The sequence below is a fragment of the Pongo abelii genome, chromosome 9, assembly GCF_028885655.2.
Source record: "Pongo abelii isolate AG06213 chromosome 9, NHGRI_mPonAbe1-v2.0_pri, whole genome shotgun sequence".
Lineage (NCBI taxonomy): Eukaryota > Metazoa > Chordata > Mammalia > Primates > Hominidae > Pongo > Pongo abelii.
In genome coordinates, this window is record NC_071994.2 from 111,584,451 (window position 1) to 111,611,871 (window position 27,421).

General features: G+C 41.6%; 1 protein-coding gene across 4 annotated transcripts; it reads right to left on the reverse strand.

Moving 5' to 3' along the window:
• Positions 1-425: 425 nt before the first annotated feature.
• Positions 426-27,058, reverse strand: POGLUT3 (protein O-glucosyltransferase 3). 4 transcript variants are annotated; one of them, XM_054525018.2, is made up of 9 exons: positions 26,485-26,865; positions 19,252-19,449; positions 14,471-14,754; positions 10,305-10,521; positions 9,477-9,673; positions 7,599-7,793; positions 5,906-6,010; positions 4,599-4,732; positions 3,131-3,260 (listed from the first exon to the last, which is right to left on the reverse strand). In XM_054525018.2, exons 1-8 carry the CDS (start codon positions 26,684-26,686, stop codon positions 4,634-4,636), a joined length of 1,497 nt encoding a protein of 498 aa, XP_054380993.1. In that variant the 5' UTR covers positions 26,687-26,865; the 3' UTR covers positions 3,131-3,260; positions 4,599-4,633. The 4 variants fall into 4 exon arrangements, with proteins under 4 accessions (XP_002822481.1, XP_009245303.1, XP_024110836.1 ...); XM_002822435.5 differs by lacking the exon at positions 4,599-4,732 and having other exon boundaries at positions 426-3,260; positions 26,485-27,058; XM_009247028.4 differs by lacking the exons at positions 4,599-4,732; positions 26,485-26,865 and adding an exon at positions 26,122-26,361 and having other exon boundaries at positions 426-3,260.
• Between the last annotated feature and the right edge of the window lie 363 nt (positions 27,059-27,421).

Sequence of the window (27,421 nt, forward strand, 5' to 3'; positions counted from 1 at the left end):
CCAGGCTGGAGTGCAGTGGCATGATCATAGCTCACTGTAATCTCAAACTCCTGGGGTCAAGCAGTCATCCCACCCCAGCCTCCCAAGTAGCTGGGACTACAGGTGTTCACCACCATGTCCAGCTAATTTTTAAATTTTTTCTTTTGTAAAGTTGAGGGTCTCACTATGTTGCCAGGGCTAGTCTTAAACTCCTGGGCTCAAGTGATCCTCCTGCCTCGACCTCCCAAAGTGCTGAGGTGTGAGCCACCGTGACTGGCCTTTTCTTTCTTCTAATGTTATTATAGATTTCTGCCCTTTAGGGACTGAGTGGTGATTTTGGTTAATTTATTCATGAAGACATAATAGAATCAAAATTAGACCAATGCAGTTACAGAAATACCAGGGCTATAAGTGGTTACAACCTCTTTCTTAAAAAACAAAAGGTATCTTTTTCAACTTTTTATTTAGAAAATTTATTTAAAAAGTATATATACATAAGTCCCAAGATATAAAGTTCTAAACATAGATTTAAAAAGAGCAAACTGGAAAAAATATAAATATTTCCTGTTCCTATTTATATCTTTTGTGCATTTATTGTCTTTTCTAAGGTTGGCATTTTTCTTTATTTTGCAATTTGATCCATACTTACAGTAAAACAAAATCTAAATATTATAGAAAGGTATAAAGCAAAAAGTAAAAATTCCCTTCACTCCATCTTCTCCTCAGATATTGGTGAATCTCCTCCCAAACTTTCAACCACATAGATGCATTTTCGTTTTCAAACCAGAAAGCCATTAACACTAACTCTTTAAAGGCTGCAGCTGAATTGGCGAGATGAAGAATTATGTAGATTAAGGCTGCTGTCTCCCTATAGAATTTTTTGAGGGATTCCACCTTTTTTTAAAGCACATCCTTCCTGTTCCACACACTGAATCTGCCTGGTTTGTCTCAACTTGCTTTTAACTATTAGGCCCGTTTGGCAGAGGCAATATACATTTTTAAAAATTTAAGATGTTTAAAATGCCATTAGGCTTTAGCACCTGGAATTTGAGGCAGAAAGGTATGAGGCAGGCAACCTTTCTTGCCATAATCCCAGTTTTGACAAGCCTCAAACACTATGTACAATATTTAAGACACAAATTCATTAGGTATGGTCTCAGGACAGCTTGCTCTTATTTAATACTTGTGTGCTTGTGGTTTTGCACAATGGATGGGTATTAGAGTTTGCCTTGGATACTTGGCATTGATTAGACGGTTCTGAAATTTGGTTATGCTTAGTCAAAAAATTCTGTATATTGTTCTTCAGCAAGAATAGATGTAACCACTTTAAAAATAGTTACACTGTTTTCCAGATTAGGTCAATATTTCAATTAGGAGAGTACATATTTTTATTTTTAGTTTTTGAGATGGAGTCTCACTCTGTCGCCCAGACTGGAGTGCAGTGGTGTAATCTCAGCTCACTGCAACCTCTGCCTCCCAGGTTCAAGTGATTCTCCTGCCTCAGCCTCCTGAGTAGCTGGGATTACAGGCAAATGCCACCATGCCCGGCTAATTTTTGTATTTTTAGTAGAGACGGGGTTTCACCATGTGGCCAGGCTGGTCTCAAACTCCTGACCTCAAAAGATCCGCCCACCTCGGCCTGCCAAAGTGCTGGGATTACAGGCGTGAGCCACTGCAACCAGCCAGAGTACATATTTTAAAATTGGGAATGAGGATAGCTCTTGTTTTAGAACATGCACTTTAGTGAACTGAACCTTGGACTGATGGTTACAAGGAGTATGTAATGAGCTTTCAGGCTATGAGTCCTAAATCCTGACCCTGTCCTAAAAGAGAGAGGAAATTTCCAAAGTCTTTATCTTAGCAATGATACCCACTGAAATAGAAAAGTGGTGGAGTGAGGAATGGATGCTTGCCTTTGTTCTTGGCCTATTATTAGTGAATCCCAAGATAGCAGGCTTCCTGAAGATTGTTGTAGAGGTTTTCAGTGTTTTCAAGGATCCCCTTTTCAGCTTAAAAATAATGAATGCCCTTCACCTGACTACAGTTATCTTTCACCTATTCAATATAGAGATAATGAATGATGCCTATAGCATACCTTCATCTATGTTAATAACTGTATTGTCTTTGATGGGTATACAACTCAGATAGATTTGGAATTACTAACTTAAGGCACAATTTCTCCTTAATGTTGTCTCAGGCTTTGGCAAAATTTAGTTTAAAGGATATGAGTAGTGCTTTAAAACATATTCCCTCCACAGTTTCCATGCCACCTTTAATAACAGAGTCATTCTCTTCTTCCTTAAATATCCTTATCAGACCTTCTAAAAGGAAGCTGTTGTTAATGAAAGCCAAAAGCAGCTTGTAAGAGGAGAAATTATGCAGTGATGGGGGGCGGGGGGAAAACCCTGAACAAATATTTTCTCTTCATAATTGGAAGTGGAAGAGAAAAAGTGAACAGGGGATAGAAATAAACCAATAAAATATGTAAACCAATAAATATGTAAACAGTTTTGCAGAGGCTGATTTATATTTTAGCAAGCCTCTCTATCAGCTATGATCCCCAAGTTTTCTTTTTAGAGAAACTATGATGCTGATAATAGCAGTTTTTACACAAAAGATATTAATATTCAATGATATTTGGTAATGCTTGTTCAAATACAGGTTGAACATTCCTCATACAAAAATCTAAAATCTGAAATACTCCAAAATCCAAAACTTTTTGAGTGCTGACACCACCACATGGGTCACTAAGATAGTGACACCTTTGCTTTCTGACAGTTCAATGTATACAAACTTTGTTTCATGCACAAATTATTAAAAATATTATATAAAATTACTTTCAGGGTATGTGAACAAGGTATATATGAAATATAAATGAATTTTGTGTTTAGACTTGGATCTCATCCCCAAGATATCTCATTATGTCTATGCAAATATCCCCAAATCTGAAAAAATCTGAAACCTGAAACACTCCTGGTCCTAAGCATTTCAGATAAGGGATACTCAACCAGTACTGCTATATCCACCTACATATATAAAGCCACCGGGAGAACTAGTCCACTTGGTGCAGTCTTCTGTACTGTCCTTCACAGCTTAGATTCAATCTTTCCTTAAAGATGTAGCCGGGATACACAGGAGTGTGAATCTGGGCTGACTCAAAGTTCTTCTCTTGAAGGCTTTTTCCTGTGGCACTGGCAGATGGCTGTGCTATCTTCTGGCTGAGGAATAAGTTCCATTCCATCACGTACTTTGGGTTTGCTGGACTGGCGCTCGGCATATTTCTGTAATGTGGGTTTAAAGGGAACTGAAAGGTTAGTTCACACTGCATTCTGTTGAATCCCCCACCCACTCCCATCCGCAGTGACGCCATCTTTTCTAGTTGCTGTGTGTCTTCAGACTAAAACCAAAGGTCTGGTTTATTCCAGTCCTAAAGTTACATTTTAACTTTAGGTATCACAGGCACTAGTGATAATTCATAATCTAGCAAGAAACCCCAATCCACAATTTTATGTGTTGGTTGGAAGCCTCTACAAAAGGGATGCCAAGCCAGACGTCCCTACCTGAAACAAACAGCAGCTCTCAGCATTTATCTTCCACTTGTTAATGAATAATTAACTTTGTTGAATACTCAAGCCAGCAAACAAACAAGATAACCATCTGAAAAGTTGGCAGTCACACATCCTTTCCTTTAGGCCTATAGTCACACACATTTTTGAATGGCAACAGGTCTGTGGAATGTTCCTCCACTGTGGCCCTGAGTGAAATATTTCTATAAATGAAGTTGGTTTTTTTTTTTTTTTTTTTGAGACACGGTCTTACTCTGTCACCGAGGCTGGAGTGCAGTGGCGTGATCCTGGCTCACTGCAGCCTCCAACATCCTAGGCTCAAGTGATCCTTACACCTCAGTCTCCTAAGTAGCTGGGACTACAGGCGTGTACCACCATGCCCAGCTAATTTTTTTCATTTTTTGTAGAGATGGGGTTTCACCATGTTGCACAGCCTGGTCTTCAACTCCTGGACTCAAGCAATCTGCCTACCTCAGCCTCCCAAAGTGCTGGGACTACAGGCATGAGCCACCCTGCCCAGACATAAATTGGATATTTCAGTTCAATGATTCCATGTCCCTTTCTCTGTATATTCCTGGTACTGGACCATATGCAACAAAATGTTGACACAGTAGATGAGCCTAATTAATATTTTAGAGAGAGAAATTCCTAACATTAAAATTGAAACTATTTGGGAGGCTGAGGCTGGAGAATCACTTGAGGAACCAGGGAAACATGGCCAGAACTTGTTTCTAAAAAAAATAAATAAATTAGCTGAGTGTGGTGGTATAGTCCCAGCTACCAGTGGGAGGCTGAGGTGGGAGGGGGGAAGAGTCGCTTGATCCTAGGAGGTTGAGGCTGCAGTAAGCTGTGATCATGCCACTGCACTCCAGCCTAGGTGACCGAGTAAGAAATACATATATATACATTTTTTAGATGCATTTTGCTCTTGTTGCCCAGGCTGGAGTGCAGTGGTGCAATCTAGGCTCACTGCAACCTCCGCCTCCCAGGTTCAAGCGATTCTCCTGCCTCAGCCTCCTGAGTAGTTGAGATTACAGGCATGTGTCACCATACCTGGCTAATTTTGTATTTTTAGTAGAGACGGGGTTTCACCATGATGGCCAGGCTGGTCTCGAACTCCTGACCTCAGGTGATCCACCCTCCTCGACCTCCCAAAGTGCTGGGATTACAGGTGTGAGCCACTGCACCTGGCCAAGAAATTGTTAAAAAAACTGTTTAACAATTAAAGCTAGACCAACAGAGGGGACAGGCCAATTTAAGGGAAGGAAGGGCTGCTTCTAGTAAATAGTGTAACTTATCATTTTTATTTTTCTATGAAAATGAAAATATGAGAGGGTAGTATCCACAAGCATCTAGGGAAATTTACTTTTACTATGCCTACAGAAAAATAAATTTAGGTTAAAAACAAGACAATAATTTCCTTTTCTTATCCTTCTTGTCTAGATTTTTCTGAGTAAAACTCAAGGTAGTTACTCAAAAGACCACTCCTCGGATTCCCAATAAACATTGTAGTTCAGTATTCAGCCCTAAGGTGTTAGAACTGTTATACATATTTTTCATTAGTTTGTTTGCTATAGCAAGCTAAATATTTGCATTCTGCCTTGTACTATGAAAGGCATGAATCCTAAGTATCAAGGAGAATAAGGAGGCGACATTTTGAGTAAAAAGGGATGTTAATGATCTCCAGTCCAACTGTCTTGTTTTCCAGATAAGGAAAAATGTTTTTCTCTGAGGTTCCAGAACACCTACACTAGGAATTCAATAAAGCATTTAATAAAAGAGAGCACTGAGAAGATGGGAGGAGCTGCTAATCTATATTTGTGAGAGCTCCCAGCATCATTTTACATAATATGGAATAAAGATGAAAATATGGAGGCCACGACTGGGCATGGTGGCTCACACCTGTATCCCAGCACTTCAGGAGGCCAAGGCAAGGCAGATCACCTGAGGCCAGGAGTTCAAGACCAGCCTGGCCAACATGGCGAAACTGTTTCTACTAAAAATACAAAAATTAGCTGGGCATGGTGGCACGTACCTGTAATCCCAGCTACTTGGGAGTCTGAGGCAGAATTGCTTGAACCTGGAAGGCAGAGGCTGCAGTGAGCTGAGATTGAGACACTGCACTCCAGCCTGTGCGACAGAATGAGACTTCATCTCAAAAAAAACAAACAAAAAACAAAAAAAAGGGGGCCACCAAATGAAGACTTAGCGCTATCTTTCCCTAGGCAAGTGCCTTGGCTTAGCCAGCAGTCCATAGGCTGACTGTGAGCCCTTCAGGAAGCCAGGCAGGAAGTGTACAGGCCAAGCGGGTAGTCTGAGGACACCTGACCCAGCAGTGTGGACAGACACTCTGAACTGACCTGCAGTACTTGGTAATAGTAGCAGTAAAGCCTGTGTGGCTGTAGTAGGTCCCTAGCCATCAACTGTCCTTCTTTTGCAATCTTCTTGGCTGCTTCATCATTTTCCTGAAAGGTTAAAAAAAATAAAAATGAATGAAAATTACTACCGCAACCCACAAAGAGAGGGTTAAGTGTGAGGTGGGACAGATGTGGGGTTGAAAGTGAACAGCATGGGAAAGACAGAACATAATGGAATTATAACTTAAGAATGAGGCTACAGGGGCCGGGCACGGTGGCTCACACCTGTAATCCCAGTACTTTGGGGACCCAAAGCTAGAAGATCACTTAAGGTCAAGAGTTCCAGATCAGTCTGGCCAACATGGTGAAACCCCATCTCTACTAAAAATACAAAAATTAGCTGGGTGTGGTGGCAGGTACTTGTAATCCCAGCTACTCAGGAGGCTGAGGCACGAAATTCCTTGAACCCGGGAGGCAGAGGTTGCAGTGAGTGGAGATCGTGCCACTGAATTTCAGCCTGGGCGACAGAGTGAAACTCTGTCTCAAAAATAAATAAATAAATAAATAAATAAACTAATAAATAAATAAAAGAATGAGGCTACAGGAAGAGACAGAGTATTTTCCTAGACATCTCTGTTAAAGAGGAATGATCACATGTTTGGCCCCTCTTCCACAGTACTAGGAAAGCACTCCTTCTGCCCACAGTGCAACAACCCACATGCAGCCCCTATTGTGGCCATCTTGGTACTTCCTGGCCACGCAGGAAGTACTCTTCAGCTTCCTCATCTGTCCCACCAGCCTATTTCCTCTCTGCATGACAGGAGAATGAACCCGTTTTCACGTTATAACATCTTTTAAAAGCTCCATGCAAATACGCAGTCAGAGCCAAAAAGTTGTGTTATAAAATGGTAGCTATAAAAGACTGTATTGCTTTTGTAACCGAAAAATTCAGTCATTAGTACCCATAGGCTGTTCATTCAGTACCAGAAATAGTCAGCGTTCCTAATTATACTTTTGGAAAACAGTTAATCTTCTACAACGCTGCCCGCAGGTAAGCCATTTGCAAGCAACTGAGGCTCTTATGAAGGGTCACAAAAGTGATTCTGCCTCAGGCGCCCAATTATTTCTATAACCATATACTGTTTCTTAGAATCTTAGCATAAAGTCTCATAATGGAAGGGTACATTTTTATAGTTTTATAATAAAACGCAACAGCTTTTTAATACTTTTCCTTTTAAAAAAGGAATTCCTATTTTATAGGAAACGTGATTCTTGCATTGTATAACACGCATTCATTAAGAATTTGTGCCTTTTTTCTAACTGGGGATAAGAAAAGAGTACTGTAATTGCCTAAAATATTTTCTTGTTCATAAAGCACCTTACCTCTGGTCTTTCAGTCAGTAATTTGCATTTTGTATGTTCTTGTTTGTATGTGTAAACATAGCATTTAGAAAATCTGTATTTTATATAAGGCTGGACTTCAAATCTCCTGAAAATCTTCAAAAATGTTGATAGAGGGTATGCGAAATGATTCTGATGCTGATTCTTTAGATATTTCAAGGGAACAGCAATTTCAGAAAATAATATTTCTTTTCATTCCATTATGTCAAATCAAATTGTGTTGTGATGGAACTCATCTAACTAACACTGATGAATTTGTTATTGCTTAAAGAAATAAAAATTGCTGGAAGCATACCTTAGCCCATTTAACTTTCTCTAATAAATCACTCAGATTTCTTTTAATTGGAACATAATGCTTCCAAGGTTCTAGTGCCATGTAGAAATGTTCATAATATGGCGAGTCCTGCTTTAAAACCAGACTGTCGCCCAGCATGAGATATGGATATCTGTAAGCAGCCACGGTCCCATCCACATTTACTTGATACTTGTACTGGAAGATGAAAAACAAACATAAACAAACTTTCAGTAGTCATTTGCTTCACTTCTGCTCCTCATCAACACTGTAATACCAACTACAGAGGAATTATTTTCCATTTTCCAACTTTTTTGTGTTTAAAAGTTTTATTTTATAACTTACATCTTCTCTTTGTATAAAAATCACAAGCAGCCTTTCTCAGATTAATTTTAAGAAATACATTGTTTAAAGGTAAGGTGCTAAATTTTTGGAAATAGGAGTGAAGACCTATTTCAATCATGTCTCTGTAATATGGAATCCAGATTTCTGTAAACAGGTAGGAAAACCATTTTCTTTTTAAGTTTTAATTAATTTTTTTTTTTTTTTTTTTTTTGAGACAGTGTATTGCTCTGTCACCCAGGCTGGAGTGTAGCGGCGTGATCTTGGCTCACTGCAACCTCCACCTCCTGGGTTCATACAATTCTGGTGCCTCAGCCTCCTGAGTAGCTGGGATTACAGGCACCCACCACTGCAGCCAGCTAACTTTTTCCTGTTTTTAGTAGAGACAGGGTTTCCCCATGTTGGCCAGGCTGGCCTCAAACTCCTGACCTCAGGTGATCCGCCCGCCTCAGCCTCCCAAAGTGCTGGGATTACAGGCGTGAACCACTACGCCCAGCCAGGAAAACTATTTTCAAAATTCTTAAAGCTTAATACTGATGACAATGAACACTTTCATTTATTCATTATTTCATTTGTTCCTTATACGCAGTCTATGAAACAGGCAGGCATTGTCTCTATTTTACAGTTTTAGAGCTGAGGAGATAGAAACCTGGAGACATTTAAGGACTTGGGCAATGCTGGCAACACAGTAGGTAAGCTGTCTGCATATTTGTTGGGTTAATATACTTTGTTTTCCATTTCAAATGTAGTTTTCGTAGGCATTAAACCTCATTCAATTAGAATAATCTGAAGCAGGTATTATTAACCCCTTCTTTTTGTTTTTATAAATGAGAAAACTGGTATTCAGAGAAATGTATAAACCTCATTCTCTGAGTCCAAATCCCCTGTTCTACTCATTATATCACTCTGGGATGAAGAAGACACACTCCCAGATTTGGTAAATAATTTTTTCTTAAATAATTGGTACAAGGGAGTTTTTGAGCCCATCAGGTTTTGTCACATTGTTCACATCTCTCCTCTGGGCCTCGTGATAATGCTCTGAAGGAGTAGGCAGGCATCACATGGGTTTAAAGACCAAAGCACCAAGACAGGAAGGTCCCATAGTTGGTGGCAGAGGCAGGATTAGAAGCAGGCCTTGAACCCTAATCCCAACTCCCACTTTACGTATATGGAATTTATGCTTTTTCTATTTATAAAAGACATTTGAGATCACTTTATGTAAAAGGTATTTATATTCCCAGTTTATGAAAGCAAATACAAAAAAGAAGAAAGAAAAACGAGACATAAATACACCAAAATCCCAGGTTAATCCTTGTACTATATTTTGAGAATTAAGTACAGTTCTGAGCTATTTGGTAAACTTAACAACGAAAGAAGGAAACCACAGTGAGTTTTGTAATTCCTGATATCTAATAAGAAAGTGTGAACATGTGTGTCAGTTCACAAGCCAGGAGAAATTTGCTGAAGCCCACCTATTTTGGTAGACTTTTAATACAATTTTATCACTTCATATCCATAGAAGAAGACTCAAATGCATACCTTAAAGAAATCAAAGAAACCCATCAACTTGGCTTTTCCAAGCTCCTTTTCTTTCTCTTGGAAAAAGAAATATCCTGTAATTCCTGCATCTAGTAGCTGAGGATTTTCTTTGGACAGCTGTACCAACTGGAGCCTCTCCTCTCGGCTGTCTCTACCTCTGAAGAAAGCTCTTTCTGTTTTATTGATCCAGGAAGGCCCTACAAGTTTGAAGCCATAAAAAAATTAGGATTATGAATTTGACATTTTAATATGGTAAGCATAATCCTCTTTAATCTACCATTGTCATTTAAGATGCTAAAGCTCTTTTGTCATCAACTCATCTTCTAAAGTAGATGCTATTTCAACAAAAATATGGGATTGAGTCTCAATTTGCCAGAAGTACTTTCAAGTTTAGAGTTTAAAAAAAACAGTCTTTTTATTTGCTGTATTATATAAAAGAATGCTCTAATTTCATCTATTTGTCTGCTAGTGAAAGCTCACACAAGTATTGGTGTATTCTGTTGTATAATACTAGGAAATACCTGAAATAATGTCGGACCATGTTCAAAGCAAAAAGAGATTCAGTGACTTGGTCCACTCACCAAGGCATTAGCTTCTTCCATTTTCTGTGTTTCACAATAAAACGTGAGCTAGGCCTTTGTTCTTACAAAGGGTGACCAGAAAAAACTATATAACTGAGGAACATCCACAAATCTTTAATCCCTAGGTTGGTCAGAATTTTGAATACAAGACTTTTTCTAATATGCTACTGAATGCAAACATATATGTATAACCCACTCTGTCTCTAAGCTTTTTCTTCATTAATTAGCCTTGCATTTCCCTGAATACCTGTATTTCCCTGAATAGAGAGGAGATCATTTGTAACACCCCGCATGGCTTCAAGCATGGAGTGGGTGATGTCATACGTTGGAAGGACAACATCTCTTGAATCCAGAGAGCCACACCATGAAATGACAGGTATGGGGCTGGGGGTTCCATTGACTTTTCGATGCTCCAAGGGCCAATCTCCAAGATTAACATAAAATTCTAAATCTGGGAGAAGGACCTAAATAAACATATAAACAAACATCAGTGCTGGGAAGATCTCAGTCTTTGGTACTAAGTACAACAGTTCTTTGGTTTTCTTACATATTTTTGACAGGGCTAACCATTCAAAAACAGAGAAGAGAGACGAATGCCTGTCATTGACAGGATGCCTGTGAATTTGTCACCTGTGAGGATCCTACATGACAAATTCACTTAACCAGGAGTCAGCTACATCTGTCCAGAGGTGCATGTAAAATTCAATGTTTGAGGCTGGGCGTGGTGGCTCACACCTGTAATCCCAGCACTTTGGGAGGTCGAGGCGGGTGGATCATCGGGAGTTCGAGACCAGTCTGGCCAACATGGTGAAACCCTGTCTCTACTAAACTTACAAAAATTAGCTGGGCTGGTGGCAGGCACCTGTAATCCCAGCTACTCAGGAGGCTGAGGCAGGAGAATCGCTTGAACCTGGGAGGCAGAGGTTGCAGCGAGCCAAGATCGCGCCACTGCACTCCAGCCTGGGCGACAGAGCAAGGCTCTGTCTCCAAAAAAATAGAAAAAGAAATAAAATAAAATAAAATGTAGTGTTAGAGAAGTGAAAATTGTGTAGAGAGGTAAGAATGAGTAGCTTCAATAACCCTCTGCCAGCTGCCTAAGCAAGAGAATTTACAAAGTTAGAACCAAACCCTTGCTTTCCTTCACTGTCCCCGTCTTTACCTCATGTGCCCTTGCCTCTGGAACCTGCCAGTCCATTTCCATCTCCACGGTCAATGTCTCAGTTTAGGCCCTCATCATTTCTTGCCTAGATTGTTGCAATAACTTCCTTACTAGGTGTTCTGATTCTGGGCTCTCCATACTGTAATCTGCTCTCCACAAGGCTGCTCAGATTTCCAAAACTAAAATTAATTCCAAAACTAAAATTTCTAAAATAACTTTGTTAATGTCACTACCAAGCTTAACAGAACCTTAAGCCTATGGCACAAGATCTCAACTCTCTGGCTGGCATTCAAGGCCTCACAATCTTGTCCCAGCTTGGCTATAAGCCTCATCTTTCATCTGCCCACCTACCAGGAAACGTTAGGCTACTCTCTGAAAATGCCATCCACCTCAACATGTAATTCCCTTCACTTGGAATGTTTTACTTATTTAACTTGTCAGTCTTCTTTCTCATCCTTCAAGCCCAGATCTAACATCACCTCTTCTATGACTCACCTTTCTCAGGCACTTAAACCCTAGGTACTTACTTTTCTTGAGGCCTATCATCATATTGGGATATAATTATTTGTTTGTATTCACATCCCACCCCCACTTCCAAACAACAAAAACAAATCCCACTAGAGTGGGCTACTCAGAGACTAGGACTGAGTCTCATTTATCTTAGATTTATTTCTTCCCCAGCCACTGGGCAAAGAACAAAAGGAAAGGGCAAGAGATGTGAATATTCACCCTCTTGCTTCCCTGTCATTATTATTATTATTATTATTATTATTATTATTATTTTGAGACAGTGTTTCACTCTGCCACCCAGGCTGGAGTGCAGTGGCGTTATCTTGGCTCACCACAACCTCTGCCTCTCAGGTTCAAGTGATTCTCGTGCCTCAGCCTCCCAAGTAGCTGAGACTACAGGCGCGCACCACCACACCCGGCTAATTTTTGTATTTTTAGTAGAAATGGGGTTTCACCATATTGGCCAGGCTGGTCTCAAACTCCTGACCTCAAATGATTCATCTGCCTCGGCCTCCCAGAGTGCTAGGATGACAGGTGTGAGCCACCATGCCCAGCCTCCCTGCTATTATTTATAAACTCATTAATAAACTCCACATTGGAAGTGTTCACTGTGGAGTAGGGTTTCTCAAGCTCATATTATTGACATTTGGGGCTGGATGATTCTTTGCTATGGGGTTGGGGGGTGCTATCCTTTGCATTGTAGGATGCTTACCCACTAGATGATAATAGCAACTCCTGAGTTGTGACAACCAAAAATGTCTCTAGACATTGGCAAATGTCCTCTGAGGGGCAAAATCATCCCTGGTTGAAATCTACTGCTATGAAGCCAGCAACATGGATTAAAGAGGCAAGAATACAGGGCACAGTTGACTAGTTGTAGCCCGGGAAGAGAACACTACCTTTAGGAGCAGATGCCCATCATATGCTTGTATCCTCACATTGTGGGCTGGTGGTGGAGGGGTTGGGGACTGCTATTTAAAGTAAGAACTGACTGCAGCCACACAGTCAGCATACTTGGGGAATTGTATAACATATCAGGAAAACAGTGGTTTTTTTTGGTTTATAAAACTCCCTTGGCCAGCCGCAGTGGCTCATGCCCAGCACTTTGGGAGGCCAAGGCGGGTGGATACGAGGTCAGGAGTTTGAGACCAGCCTGACCAACATGGTGAAACCCCTTCTCTACTAAAAATACAAAAATTAGCCAGGCGTGGCGTGTGCCTATAATCCCAGCTACTCAGAAGGCTGAGGCAAGAGAATCGCTTGAACCCAGGAGGCAGAGGTTGCAGTGAGCCGAGATCGTGCCACTGCACTCCAGCCAGGGCGGCAGAGTGAGACTCCATCTCAAAGCAAACAAACAAACAAACAAACAAAAAACTCCCTTTATGGTCTCTCTGAATAAGAAAGATAAATATTGCCTACCTTCATCCTTCACCCTGTGTGATCAGAAACAAGAACAAAAGGTGGTTTAAGTTGCTCTGCTTAAGAGGAATTTAGAGTTCTGCAAATGTGGAAAGAGAGGCTGAATAGTGAGATAAGGGGGTGCTATTGGGGGATGTGGAGAGCCTGAAAAACAGGAGGCCTAACCACATTAGTGAGAGGCTAAGACCTTAAGGTCAAGGACAGCCCTGAGAAATTCCCAGAGGCAAGCATGACTGAGAGTCTGATTAGTGCAGAAATGTCTATTTTTAAATATCAGGGTTTTTGTTTGTTTGTTTTTTAGTATGCACTGGTGAAAAAAAAAAAACAACCTGTTTCTGGTAGCCCAAGCTTTGACAAAATGTTCCATGCACGCTATCTTCTAGGTATGCTTAGGGTAAAACAAGGAAAATGTGTTCTAAGTTCAAGTCATTTTGAGGTGAAGAGAAGAAAACAGCTGCAGAAGGTGAAATCTAAGCAGGAGTAGTATTCAGCAGGAACAGAGAACTTAAAGCGACCTCTTGACATGGTTGTGCATGCCTATAGTCCCAGCTAGGACCAAGGCTGAGACAGGAGGATGGCTTGAGCCCAAGAATTTGAGACCAGCCTGCTCAACACAGCAAGACCCCATCCCTATTTAAAAATAAATAAATAAATAAATAAATAAGAGACTGCTCCATTTGGATACTGTAAATATAGACTATTAAAAAAAAGAATAAGAAGTAACCTTGTTATAAATCTCTGGAAGCACAAAGAAAGTTTGGGAGTGTCCTGTATGGCATACCTACCTGGGATGGGGGCTCAGCCACTTTATTTTATTTTATTTTATTTATTTATTTATTTATTTGAGATGGAGTCTCGCTCTGTCACCCAGGTTGGAGTGCAGTGGCGCAATCTTGGCCCACTGCAGCCTCCACCTCCCGGGTTCAAGCGATTCTCCTACCTCAGCCTCCTGAGTAGTTGCGATTACAGGTGCCCACCACCATGCCCAGCTAATTTTTGTATTTTTAGTAGAGATGGGGTTTTGCCATGTTGGCCAGGCTGGTCTTGAATTCCTGACCTCAGGTGATCCACCCACCTCAGCCTCCCAAAGTGCTGTGATTGCAGGTATGAGCCACCATGCCTGGCCTCAAGCCACTTAATTTTAAATCTTACAGGAAAGTAATATCCACAAAGATGGAGAACATGATAAACACTCAGGTTGCAAATATCTTAGATGCCCATTTCTCAGCCTGAAATCTGTTTCATCCTTTGTTATTATAATTCTAAACATTTAAATGTTATACCTAAATAATTAAACTGTATTATCAATTCATTCATTCTCCTACCTTTCTTGTCAATGATAACAAAATCTCATCAGAGAACATCTTGAAGTCTGTGTATTTCCCTAAAGATCTCCGGTAAATATGGTTATTGAGAATCGTGTAATGAACAATGGCACCTCTCTCATCCCCAAACCTTTTGGGGACTTCATTTAGCATTTGCTGGAGATTGATGCTGGGAAAGGAAGCAAAATCTTTTGTGATCTGTGGTTCCCTGGTTGGACAAGAAAGAGTTTTCTGCCAGGCCTGAGGATCTTCCGGACACTCACAGTACTCGTGGTACACTGGTCCTAGGGAAGGAAAACATGAAAAAGGCCGTACTCCATTAGCAAGCACCACAACACAGGGAGTCACTTCTGTCTCTGCTTCTTGGTGAATTCTAAGATTATCCAGAGATAATCTGCCCTAGTCAAATCAGTGGTGTAAGTGATTATGTTAGAGTCCTACACTTTTACTTTCCTTTTCACACCACCTTGGATAAACAGTTTAGTATATGTCCTCTCCCAATCTAACCTACTCTCGGTCACTTAGCTGATAAATTCATCTCTAGTAAGGTAAAAATGGCTGGCAAACATAAAACAACTTACCTTTTAGCAAGGAGAAAAAGAATGTATTAATTTTTAGACATTATGTAAACCAAAAATAAAATTCTAAGCCTCCTAGACCGTCCAAATGGATCGCTCCTTTTGGCCAAGGGCATTCCAAAGTTAATCTGAAAAACTAGTTCAGCCATGAAGGAAAGGGGAACCAGGCATGCCTTATTATACCCTCCTCCCTTTTGGAATTCAGGCCCAGTTGACCAGCATTAACATCAACACAAACTTTGTTGAACTGACTCTTTAAGTCTGATAAGAAACATTTGCAATCTCTTCTCTGTCGCCTGCTACCTGGAAGCCTCATCTGCATGATAAAATCTTGGTTTCCACAAACTCTTATCATAAACCCAGACATTCCTTTCTATTGATTCTAAGTCTTCAGACAATAACTTAATTCTTTCAACCAACTGCCAATCAGAAAACCTCTGAATCTACCTATGACCTGGAAGCTACCCCCAACCCCTCCCAACCACCCCCACCCCTTCCAGTTGTCCCTCCTTTCCAGACCAAACCAATGTAAATCTTATATGTATTGATTAATGTCTTATGTCTTCCTAAAATGTATAAAACCAAGTTGTAGCCTGACCACCTTGAGCACAGGTTCTCAGGATGTCCTGAGGGTTGTGTCATGGGCCATTGGTCATTGAGTCTGAGAGATGGGGGAACAATAAGGTAAGCCATACAATTCCTACAGCCTACTGCTTAAGGGAGCTTCAAGGCTGTAGTGCAGGGAGGGGGACTGTAGGCAAAAACAGGTAGTCTCACTGAATTGAATATTTGGCTCAGAATAAAGCTCTTCAAATATTTTAGAGTTGGACTCTTTTCTTTCTTTCTTTCTTTCTTTTTTTTTTTTTTTTGGAGGCAGAGTCGCCCAGGCTGCAGTGTAGTGGCATGATCTCGGCTCACTGCAACCTCCACCTCCCGGGCTCAAGTGATTCTCCTGCCTCAGCCTCCCGAGTAACTGGGATTACAGGTGCGCACCACCATGTTCGGCTAATTTTTGTATTTTTAGTAGAGACGGGGTTTCACCATGTTGGCCAGGCTGGTCTCAAACTTCTGACCTCAGGTGATCCACCTGCCTCGGCCTCCCAAAGTGCTGGGATTACAGGCGTGAGCCACCATGCCTGGCCATAAGTTTGACTCTTTTCATTGACAACAAGTGACAGGGACTGATGTACCATCCCACCTGAAACAACCAGAAAACACTCCCACAAAACATATGAAACAATAGTTTTTTGTTGTTGTTTTTTTGAGATGGAGTCTCACTGTGTTGCCTAGGCTGGAGTGCAGTGGTGTGATCTCAGCTCACTGCAACCTCCGCCTCCTGGGTTCAAGTGATTCTCCTGCCTCAGCCTCCTGAATAGCTAGGATTACAGGTACTCACCACCACGCCCAACTAATTTTTTGTATTTTTAGTAGAGATGGAGTTTTGCCATATTGGCCAGGTTGGTCTCGAACTCCTGACTTCAAGTGATCCACCTGCCTCGGCCTCCCAAAGTGCTGGGATTACAGGCGTGAGTCGCCGCACCTGGCCTTAAACAATAGTTTTTAAGGCACTAGGTATTAGGCAATGAAGGACAGTGAGTCTGAGAGATGGGGAACAAATAAGGGAAGCCCTACAATTCCTACAGCCTACTGCTTAAGGGAGCTTTGAGGTTGTAGTACAGGGAGGGGGACTGTAGGCAAAGCCAGGCAGCCTCACTGAGTTGAGGAGACAGAGCTGACAGTCCAGGGAGACCAAGGCAGCTCTAGACTTTGTAGGACAGAGTATCTAAAAAGGAAGCACTGCACAGAGAGAACGTTAGAGATCTGTAGAAGGTCCTCTTCACATATTGAGCAGAGCATATGATCAGTGCATTTTGGATGAGTTCTTCCCCTGTACTGATTCTAAAAATAATACAGTTTAACTATTTAGGTATAACATTTAAATATTTAGAATGATAATGACAAAGGATGAAAACAGATTTCAGGCAGAGAAATGGACATCTAAGATATTTGCCACCTGAGTGTTCATATGTTCTTGGGGAAGACAGGGGAAGAACCCATCCAAAATGACCAGAGAGAACAGTACTTACCAGTGGGTACCAGCCAGATTGGAAAGCCTCCTAATTCATAGGGCTTGGGTAAAGTATGCAGAAGGGTCTTACCTCAGTAGCGGGGAATAATTAGCCCTAGACTAAACATGGCTCTAGTCCCACCTAACAAACTGTAAAAGCAAAACTTGGAAGGATTAAACTATTTCCCAGTAATTTAACTGCACCCCAGAAAAGAGCTCAAGAAGATGAAAAAGCATCAAGAGGTGAAAACTACACTGTATAGGATTGACAACAGATTGTACATTGCAGAAGAAAAGAGAATTTAGAGACAGTAATAGAAACTATACAAAATGAAACAAAGAGAAAAAAGAATTTAAAAAATGAAAAGAGTATCGATGAACCATAGGATAGTTTCAAGCCCAATATATGGGTAATTAGTATACTTGAAGGTAAGGTGGAATGGAACAGAAAACATATTTGAAGCAATAATGGCCACAATTTTTCTAAATTTGAAGCAATAATGGCCATAATTTTTCTAAATTTGATGAAATTTAAATCACTTGGATGATTTAAATTCCAAGAAGTTCCACAAATCCAAAACACAGGAAACATTAAGGAAACTGCACCAAGGCACATAATAATCAAACTTCTCAAAAGAACTGATAAAGAGAAAACCTTAAAAGCAACACAGATGAACAAAGATAAGGAAAATGCTAGATTTATTGTTAGAAGCAATGCAAGTGAGAAGACAGTGGAACCGCGTCTTTAAAGTATCAAAAGAAAAAAAACCCATCAAACTATAACTAGAGACAATGTCTTTTAAAAACCAGGGCAAACTAGGCCGGGCATGGTGGCTCATGCCTGTAATCCCAGCACTTTGGGGAGCTGAGGCAGGAGGATCACTTGAGCGCAGGAGTTTGAGATCAGCCTAGGTAACATAACAAGACCCTGTAGAAACAAAAAAATGTTTTGTAGAAACAAAAAAATATTTTTTTAATTAGCTGGGCATGGTGGTGTGTGCCTGCAGTCCTAGCTACTTGAGAGGCTGAGACGGGAGGTTTGCTTTAAACCAGCAGTTTTTGTTTCTGTTTTATTTTGTTTTGAGACAGGGGGTCTCACTCTGTCCCCCAGGCCAGAGTGCAGTGGCACGATCACAGCTTACCGCAGCCTCAACCTCCCTGGGCTCAGGCGATCCTCTTACATCACCCCCCTGAGTAGCTGGGACTACAGGTATGTGCCACCACACCCAGCTAACTTTTTGTAGAGACAGGTTTTTGCCATGTTGCCCAGCCTGGTCTTGAATTCCTGGGCTCAAGCGATCACCTGGCCTCGGCCTCCCTAAGTGCTGGGATTATAGGTGTGAGCCACTGCACATGGCCTAGCCCAGCAGTTTGAGGTTGCAGTGAGCTTTTTTTTTAGATGGAGTCTCGCTCTGTCACCCAGGCCAGAGTACAGTGATGTGATCTTGGCGCACTGCAACCTCCACCTCCCGGGTTCAAGCAGTTCTCCAGCCTCAGCGTCCCGAGTAGCTGGGACTTCAGGCTTGCGCCACCACCATGCCTGGCTAATTTTTGTATTTTTAGTAGAGACGGGTTTCACCATGTTGCCCAGGCTGGTCTTGAATGACTAAGCTCAAGCCATCCACCCGCCTCGGCCTCCCAAAGTGTTGGGATTACAGGTGTGAGCCACCGTGCCCAGCCTGCAGTGAGCTTTGACTGTGCCACTGTACTCCAGCCTGGGCCATAGAGCAAGACCCTGTCTCAAAGTAAACAAAAAACAAATCAAACAAACAAAAGGCAAAATACAGTTTTTTCAGACTTTCAAAAGCTGGAAGAATTCATCACCAGCATTGTCACAGTAAAATAAATATTAATAAAAATCCTTTAGGCAGAAGGCAAATGTTACTAGATGGAAATATGGATCTACACAAAGGAATGAAGAGTTTCGCAAATAGTAAATACACAAGATTTTTTTCTTATCATTTAAATCTCTTTACTTAATTTTCTTTCCCTTAAAATTTAAATTGAGCTCCAGGAGGTATGTATACAATGTTTACTCTACCGCACATGACTTTGAGGTCATCAGGTTTAGGCCATTCTGAAAGGCATGGGACCTACACACAAGGCTGACTCTGGAGTATATAATAATCACTTACCTTTCAAAATATAGGGAGACTGAGCCACATGTTTATCACCATAAAGGACCTCTATCTTCAGCCCTTCATCGACAGTCTCATACATCCTATATCTCATCAAAAATGTTCCATCATTCCTGTCCAAAGGTTTAGGGACATGTATCCGGACCAACTCTTTAGGTGAAAGAGATTTGACTACTACTTTGAATGGTGTTTGACCTAAAAGGAAAAGAAATATAAACAACTCTACCATGTCATGATTATGATTTACAATTATTGGATAAGTGTTATTGGATAACTTAAATATGTTGCTTATTCCTGAAGCATTGGTGGTTAAAAAAAAAAATCATTTCCTTTGGAAGATCTTTGAGGCCAGGAACTATCATGTCTGGTTCATGCATTTTTTTTTTTTTTTCTTTTTGAGACAGGGTCTTGCTCTGTCATCCAGCCAGGAGTGCGGAGGTACAATCCTAGCTCATTACAGCTCCAACCTCCTGGGCTCATGAACCTCCTGCCTCAACCTGCATCAGCTCCATGAGTAGCTGGGACTACAGGAGCGTGCCACGATGCCCAGCTAATTTTTAAAATTTTTTGTAGAGATGGTGGGGGGTGGGATGGGTTGGAAGGGGTCTTGCTGTGTTGCCCAGGCTGATCTCAAACTCCTGACTTCAAGCAATCCCCACTGCCTCAGCCTCCCAAAGTGTTGGGATTACAGGCTTGAGCCACAGAGCTTGGTCTGGTTCATGTATTCAAACCACAGATCAGACTCAACATTTGAATCATTAGTCATTCAATAAAGATTTACTGCATGAACAAAAGCAAATCATTTTTTAAAAGCAAATAAAAAATAAACTTTTTGCTTATTTGGTCTTTCCTCCTTTGGGTAGGATTAAAGCCCAAATAGTTAAAAATCCATGGACTCTAAGCATGACATATCTCTCTAATAATCGAACTTCCTCCTTGTAAAATACACACAAGCTTTCTTTGTATACCATTTCAGTATCTAATAACCTTCATTTCTGTGAAAATTTCCCCGTTTATTAAGCCCAAATTTCAAGTGGTACTTCTAAGGCCATTTCCTTATGTAGAGAGAGATTACAGCTAGTTACCAGACTCTTGTACAAGCTCACACACATACACACACACACAAACACACACATACACATCTTTGTAAATACTAGAGATTACTTCTGAGTCTGTTTGCTCAGCTTGAAATGAAACAGTTACACTGTAATAATCCATTCCACCTTCAAAGTTTTGTGGGGTTTCTGTTCTAGGTAAATAATACCTATTTAACAAACTTTCCCTTTCCTATTAGCTGACATTTAGGCTTTGAAATGATACTGTTGTGATAAGTGTTATTGTGGCCAGGAATAAACTTTGAAACTTCTTCCTTCAGAGAGCGCAGAGGATATACCATTTAGATCACCATATCAAAGAGAAATGCTAAAAAAGTAATGAATCCTTTGAAATCCACAGTCCTAGCAAACGGAAAATTGTGACCAAAGTTGTTTTTCACTTCACATATTATAAAATTTAGAATATTTAAAATATATCTTTTGAAATTACTAAACAAGTTTGTGAAATTCTTAGTTTCTTAATCTAGTGAGTGTAATATCTACTTTCTTTTGATCTTTAAGGGTTTTTTTTTCTTGTGAGTCTGCAGAAATGTTTCTCAGTCTCTTCAATTTAGTAATAACAATGTGGTATCTGACATCTTGCTATTAAATATTAATAATTGAGTATCAAACATATACATTTTAGGATCCTTGAAACAAGTATAATAAAATTACGAAATAAATCTGCTAACCTAAATGAAGTATAATAAACGTGGAAGATGCTATAAAGTGGTAATAATTTAATAGGAAATTATTAGAAATGTTGGCCAGTTACCTGAACTGCACAAATGAAACACATAAATTATTGCTTTGCATTATTTCCCAGATGGTTTCAGAAAGGCAACATGGCGCAGCAGATCGAAATCTGGAGAGGAAAGTCTGGGAATTGGAAAGCCATTTTCATTGCACCCTCCCCAAACTGGAAAAGTACAAAAAGGTTTTCTTATTTCCTGATCAAATGTCTTATTCTCCATATATTATTATTTTAAATAAACAAAACAGATATAAGACAAGAATATTATTGACTATGTGACTTTTGGGAAAGACAGAAAAAAACAACTAGCTTCAAAATGCGTCAATTATTTGTAAATTGAAAGTATTAGACTAAATAATTATGGTTGCTTCCAGGTGTAATGTTTTTTGTTGCTGAAATATCATTTAAAAGTTACATTTCAAAATGTATGTATACAACTATAATATAGCCATTGGAAATATATATTTTAAATGTTCAGTTATTTTTTACAGTAATCTGTCATGCCTGTGTCATTGTTGACATGAAATTAATGTTAGAATCAATGCAAGATAATATTGATCAGGACTGAAATAGAAATAAGAATTCTAACCTCATAAAAGAGAAAATGAGAAGAGTGAAATTTCAAATTGCTTCAAATGGAAGGCATGAAAATTCTCATTAGCTCTGGGTACTAATATAGTGGGATAGAATTGAGGCTCAACGGCCAGGCGTGGTGGCTCACACCTGTAATCCAAGCACTTTGGTAGGCCAAGGCAGGTGGATCACAAGGTCAGGATTTTGAGACCAGCCTGACCAACATGGTGAAACCCCTTCTCTACTAAAAATACAAAAATTAGCCGGGCATGATGGTGCACACCTGTAATCCCAGCTACTCAGGAGGCTGAGGCAGGAGACTCGCTTGAACCCAGGAGGCGGAGGTTGCAGTGAGCCGAGATCGCGCCGCTGCACTCAAGCCTGGGCAACAAAGCTAGACTCTCAAAAAAAAAAAAAAAAAAAAGAATTGAGGCTCAGCTTGAGTTTTCTACTCAATAAATTCAAACTTAAGAAAAATAGCTAACTGGATGAGAATGCAGTGACTATGTAGATAAAAGGAGGTTGGCAGCATCAAAGTGTTACATCATTAGAATCAGAAATCTTGAACATGTTTGATTTGGTAAGAAATCAAAAGCATATTTAGAAATTCACTTAGCATTTTTTATGGGTTTGAGACTTTCATATGTATTTTCTATGTCATTTATTTCCTACAAGAAATTTGAGGTAGGTATCTGTCACTCTCATTTTATAGATCAAGAAACCAATGCTCCAAGAAGTAAAGTAACTTGCCCAAGGTCACATACATAATGAGCAGCAGAGCCAATATTTGAATGTAGCTTTGCAGCAGTTACAGTTGGAGGAATACTTCTGGCACTTCGGATACAATGGAGTCATCTCCTCCTCTGTTGTTTAGGAAGCTCATTAAGGCTCTCTACAGCTGCAGCAAAAGTGTTGACCCCACATGGTCAAGGGAAACAAAATCCCAGAAGGCCAAGGTGTTGTACCATGAGGCTAAATGGAAAGCCTCCAAAAATATCTGGCTAGCTGCCAACGACGAACACCCTCCAAGACCTTATTGTAAACTGATGTACGACAATCATATTAAGGATGATTTGATAAAACAGAAAGAGCAATGAAGTAGAAGTTCAAAGGGCTGTTCCTGCCTTGGCTCTGACACATTCGCTGTGGAGCCCACTGGGCAAGGCATTTTAGCTTCACTGAGCCCAGTTTCTTATGTGTAAAGACAGTAATATCTATCCTTCCTACCTTACAAGACTATTTTGGAGGACAAATTAAGCAAGGCATAGTATAAAACACTAAAGTACTACACAACCAGGAGGTAAGATTATTTTATGAAGATATTATTACTGATGAAGGTAGAAGACTGAGTAGAAAATAAGTATTTATATCGTTCCATCTTGACATATTTCAATCATCCCTCCCTCCACCCCTTATTTCTTTTCATCTACAATAGTTACTCAGCATCTCTGGCAAGCATTGTGCTAGAGACTGGGAATATAATAGTATCAACAGGTACTGCCTACATTCATAATTGAAGGAAATGTTCAATTTAAGCAAGAGTTTACTGAAAATAAAGATACAGTTTTTTCCCCCCACCGAAGGACAAAAGACCCTGTAATTTCTGTCTGTGAACCCCAGTTTGAGATGTCCTGCTTTAGATCACTGAAGTTCACAGTACTTTTGTTATCTGGGTACTTGGATATATGCAGCATAATAGTGGCATTCAGATAAATTCTACACTGTCGAATGGGAGTGATAATAAGGGAAACTTTCTAAGTTGTGTACAACAGGCTACAGCTTGACAAGATTTTTCCTCTTTTTCCAATTAGTTCTTTTGTGTGTGTGTGAGAGACGGGGTCTCACTCCATCACCCAGGTTGGAGTGCAGTGGCACAATCTCAGCTCAATGCAAGCTCAGCCTCCCAGGCTCAAGAGATCCTCCCACCTCAGCCTCCCCAGTAGCTGGGACCACAGCTGTGCACTACCACGCCTGGCTGATATTTTGGATTTTTTTGGTAGATGGGTTTTGCCATGTTGCCCAGGCTGGTCTCAAACTTCTGAGTTCAGGCAGTCTACCAGCCTTGGCCTCCCAAAGTACTGAGATTACAAGGCATGAATACCCAGCTATTCAGTTGGTTCTTGAAGAGGGAAAGACTTCAGGACTTGGAAGTGAATGTTGGTGGCAGAAATGTAAGAAACTAGTTGGGTGAGTTTTCAGAACTATAGGGCAGCTTTTTAACTGGAAGCCAGAAATCAAGAGGCCTGAAAGGAAACAAAGGGAATCCAAAGGAATGAAAGTAAGGTTGTCCGAAAAGTCCCATTTTATTTATTTATTTAGAGAAAGGGTCTTGCTATGTTGCCCGGGCTGGAGTGCAGTGGCACAATCATAATGCACTGCAACCTTGAGCTCCTGGGCTCAACTGATCCTTTTGCCTCAGCCTCCCAAGTAGGTAATTTTTAAAATTTTTGTTTGAAGTAGAGATGGAATCTTGCTATGTTGCCCAGGCTGGGAAGTCTTTCTAAGACTAAAAAAGGTAAAAAAAAGAAAAATCACAGATCACAGGGGTAAACCATGCAGAAACATAAATGTAACTTTCCTTCTATTAAGATATTTAATAGAAACTGTTTGTAAACTTTTTCGTTTGTTTAAATATATTTATGTATATATATAATATATGTACATATAAAAATGTATACACAACTTTAAGTCATGTATCATTTGGATTTTAATCGAGAGTCTTTAACATACATCAGAGATTGACAAACTATAGCTAATCCAGCACAGGGCCTGTTTTTGTAAATCCTGGAAGCTAACAATGATTCTTACATTTTTAAAATGGGGATGGGCATGGTGGATTATGCCTGTAGTCCCAGCATTTGGGGAGACTGAGGCAAGAGGATCCCTTGAGCCCAGGAATTTGAGGCTGCAGTAGCTATGACTGTACCACTGCACTCCATCCTGGGTGACAAAGACCCTGTCTCCTAAAAAAAAAAGGGGGCGGGGGGTTGGAGAAAAATCAAAAGAATAATTTTCTGTAACTTATGGAAAACTATATGAAATTGAAATTTCAGTGGCCATAAAAAGTTTTATTGTAACATAAACGGGTTTGCTATATGTCCATGGCTACAAAGCAGAGCTGAATAAATGTGAGAGATGATATCACCTACAAAGCCTAAATTATTTACTATCTGGCCCTTTAAAGAAAAAGTATGTGAAACCCTGATATACACACATGCGTTTCTGTCAATAGAGTCAGAATTATTTTACCTGAATGCATATCATGCATATGAAACCAGTTGTCTGAGTATTTAGGGTCTAACTGGTAGACATGTTATCAAAGCAATGCCCAAAGACAACTTCAGGAGTGGTGTTCTGAATCAAATGTAGAACACAAGCCACTGAGGTGGTTAAGGGAGAGGCAGATTGTTGCCTCAGCTCAAATTTCTCCAGTGGCTCTCTTTTATCTAGTTATAAAGTCATTTGCTTGGCATTCAAGGCGCTTGAAGACCACAGGCTACAATCAACTAGCCTTTTCTGCTCAGTATCATTAAATTACAGTACTTATTTTCCCGAACACCACGGTTTCCTATGCCTCTGTGCTTTTGCACATGCCACAGCGTCCACCTATATGCCTGCCCAGCAAACCTTCTCATCCTTCAAGTCTCTGCTCCTGAAATCTTCCTGGATTTCTCCAGTCTCTGGCAGTGCTTCAATGTTGCCACTGCACTCTGTACATACCTTCAATTATCTTGTACAGTGATCAGTTATTTGCATGTCTTTGACCAACAGACTGTAAGTTCCTTAATGGGCAGGCATTGTCTTTTCATCCTTAGATTCCCAGCAGAATTACCAAACACAGAAGTAGACATCAAAGAAGTATTTCTTGAATGAATGAAATTTTAAAAATCATTAAATCTAAAAGTGAATTATGTTTGGTTCCTAAATTCTCTGCTTTGCCCAACTGTCAAGACCCCCTTACCCCTTTCCCAAGCTGGGACACACTTCTGGCAGCTATGTTCCCAGCTGGAGTAGCAGGGGCAGAGGCACTGGGTTATTCTAACTGTCTCTTCGCTGATAAAGCAAGGTGCTAATTGGCCAGAGCCCTAAACTTGGACATACATTAGCAAACCCTGACTGACAACAGCGTGAAACCAGCAGGACAAGTTTTAAGAAGTTGCAAAGGTAAGACGTGAAGGACAACGTGGGAGGAGGACCGGGCAGAAAGGGATTCAGGACGAGATCCATCTCACCCTCAGTGGAGGGAAAACCGAATGATTTCTACTGAGTTTCCCTAGTTCCTGTAATCTGCTTTCAAGAACTCAGAACTAAAAAGGAAACAAAAAACTAACACGTAAACCCCTCCTCCTTCCTACGGCTCTGACATTTCCTCTGCGTAGGAGTTGCTCCAAACCCATCAGGCCTAAACCATGTAATCCGACGCGATCCGTGGGCTTGATGACTCACCACTGGAAAGCGCTCCCTGCAGTCCCTCACAGTTCAGACAACTAAGTCCGAGATGGAAGCCAACGTGTGACTCAGGCACACTCCTTGTAACGCCCGGGCCCCGTCCATTCGCAACATCAGTCCCTGCACATTAAATGCGGAAGAGCCCTTCGAGTTCATTCATTCATTCATTCCACAAACTTCCGTGGTGATTTTTGCCCGCTTTGAGTACGGGCGGGAGGAGGGAAGAGGAGCTGACCAGACCCAAAAAGGGGCGACACACGCCGGGGAGGGACGCCACACAGGCCGCGGGCAGACTCCCGGGCGGCGGGGACGCGCGGGGACCCGGCCGCGGGACGAGGGAGGCCGGCGGCTGGACACTACCTGGGGGCGAGCGAGTGAGGTTCTGGCCCTCCGAGTTGACCGCCTGCAGGTAGAAATAGCGGACCGGCAGGACGACGGCCGCCTGCAGCCCGGGCCCCCACACCAGGCTCCGCGGCGCGCTGACCAGCACCTCCGGGGCCCCCGCGGCCACCAGCAGGGCGAGGCGCAGCTGCAGCAGCAGGGCCCGCGGGAGGCGGCGCATGGTCGGCGGGGCACAACTGCGGTCCAGCTCCGCGGCGGCGAGGAGGGGCCGGCAGCGCCGCGGGCCGGGCGGGGACTGGGGCCCACCGCGGGGCGGGTCTTTCGGGCGGGAAAGATTGCGGCGCAGACTCCCTTTCCAGCCCGGTGTCCCGCCCCGGCTCCCTCGGGCGGGAAGGCGAGCCAGTGCCGCAATCACCCACTGCACGCCCTGTAGGGGTCGACGATGGGCGCGCCCCTTCCTCCCCGCAGCCCCATAGGCCCCGTGGAGGAAAGGGGTGGGGAGGTCCGCCCAGAGACCGAAGCTGCGAGTGTGCGCCGGCTGCGATTGCCAAGGCCTCAGGCACGCCTGGCCTCCACCTCCAGTGGTCTTTCCCTTTCTTTTTCTTCCTTCCTTTCCTTCTTTCTTCTCTTTTCTTTCTCTGTTTTTATACAGACAAGAGGGCTGGCTCTGTCGCCTAGGCTGGAGTGCAATGGCGCGACCACAGCTCACTGCTGCCTGGAACTCCTGGGCTCAGGAGATCCTCCCGCCTCAGCCTCCCGAGTAGCTGGGACTGACTATAGGCACACGACACCACGCTGGCTAATTTAATTTATTATTATTATTATTATTGTTATTATTATTATTATTTGTGGAGACGAGGGTCTCCCTATGTTGCCCGGGGTGGTCTTGAACTCCTGGTTTCAAGCAATCCGCCCGCCTCGGCCTCCCAAAGTGCCGGGATTACAGGCGTGAGCC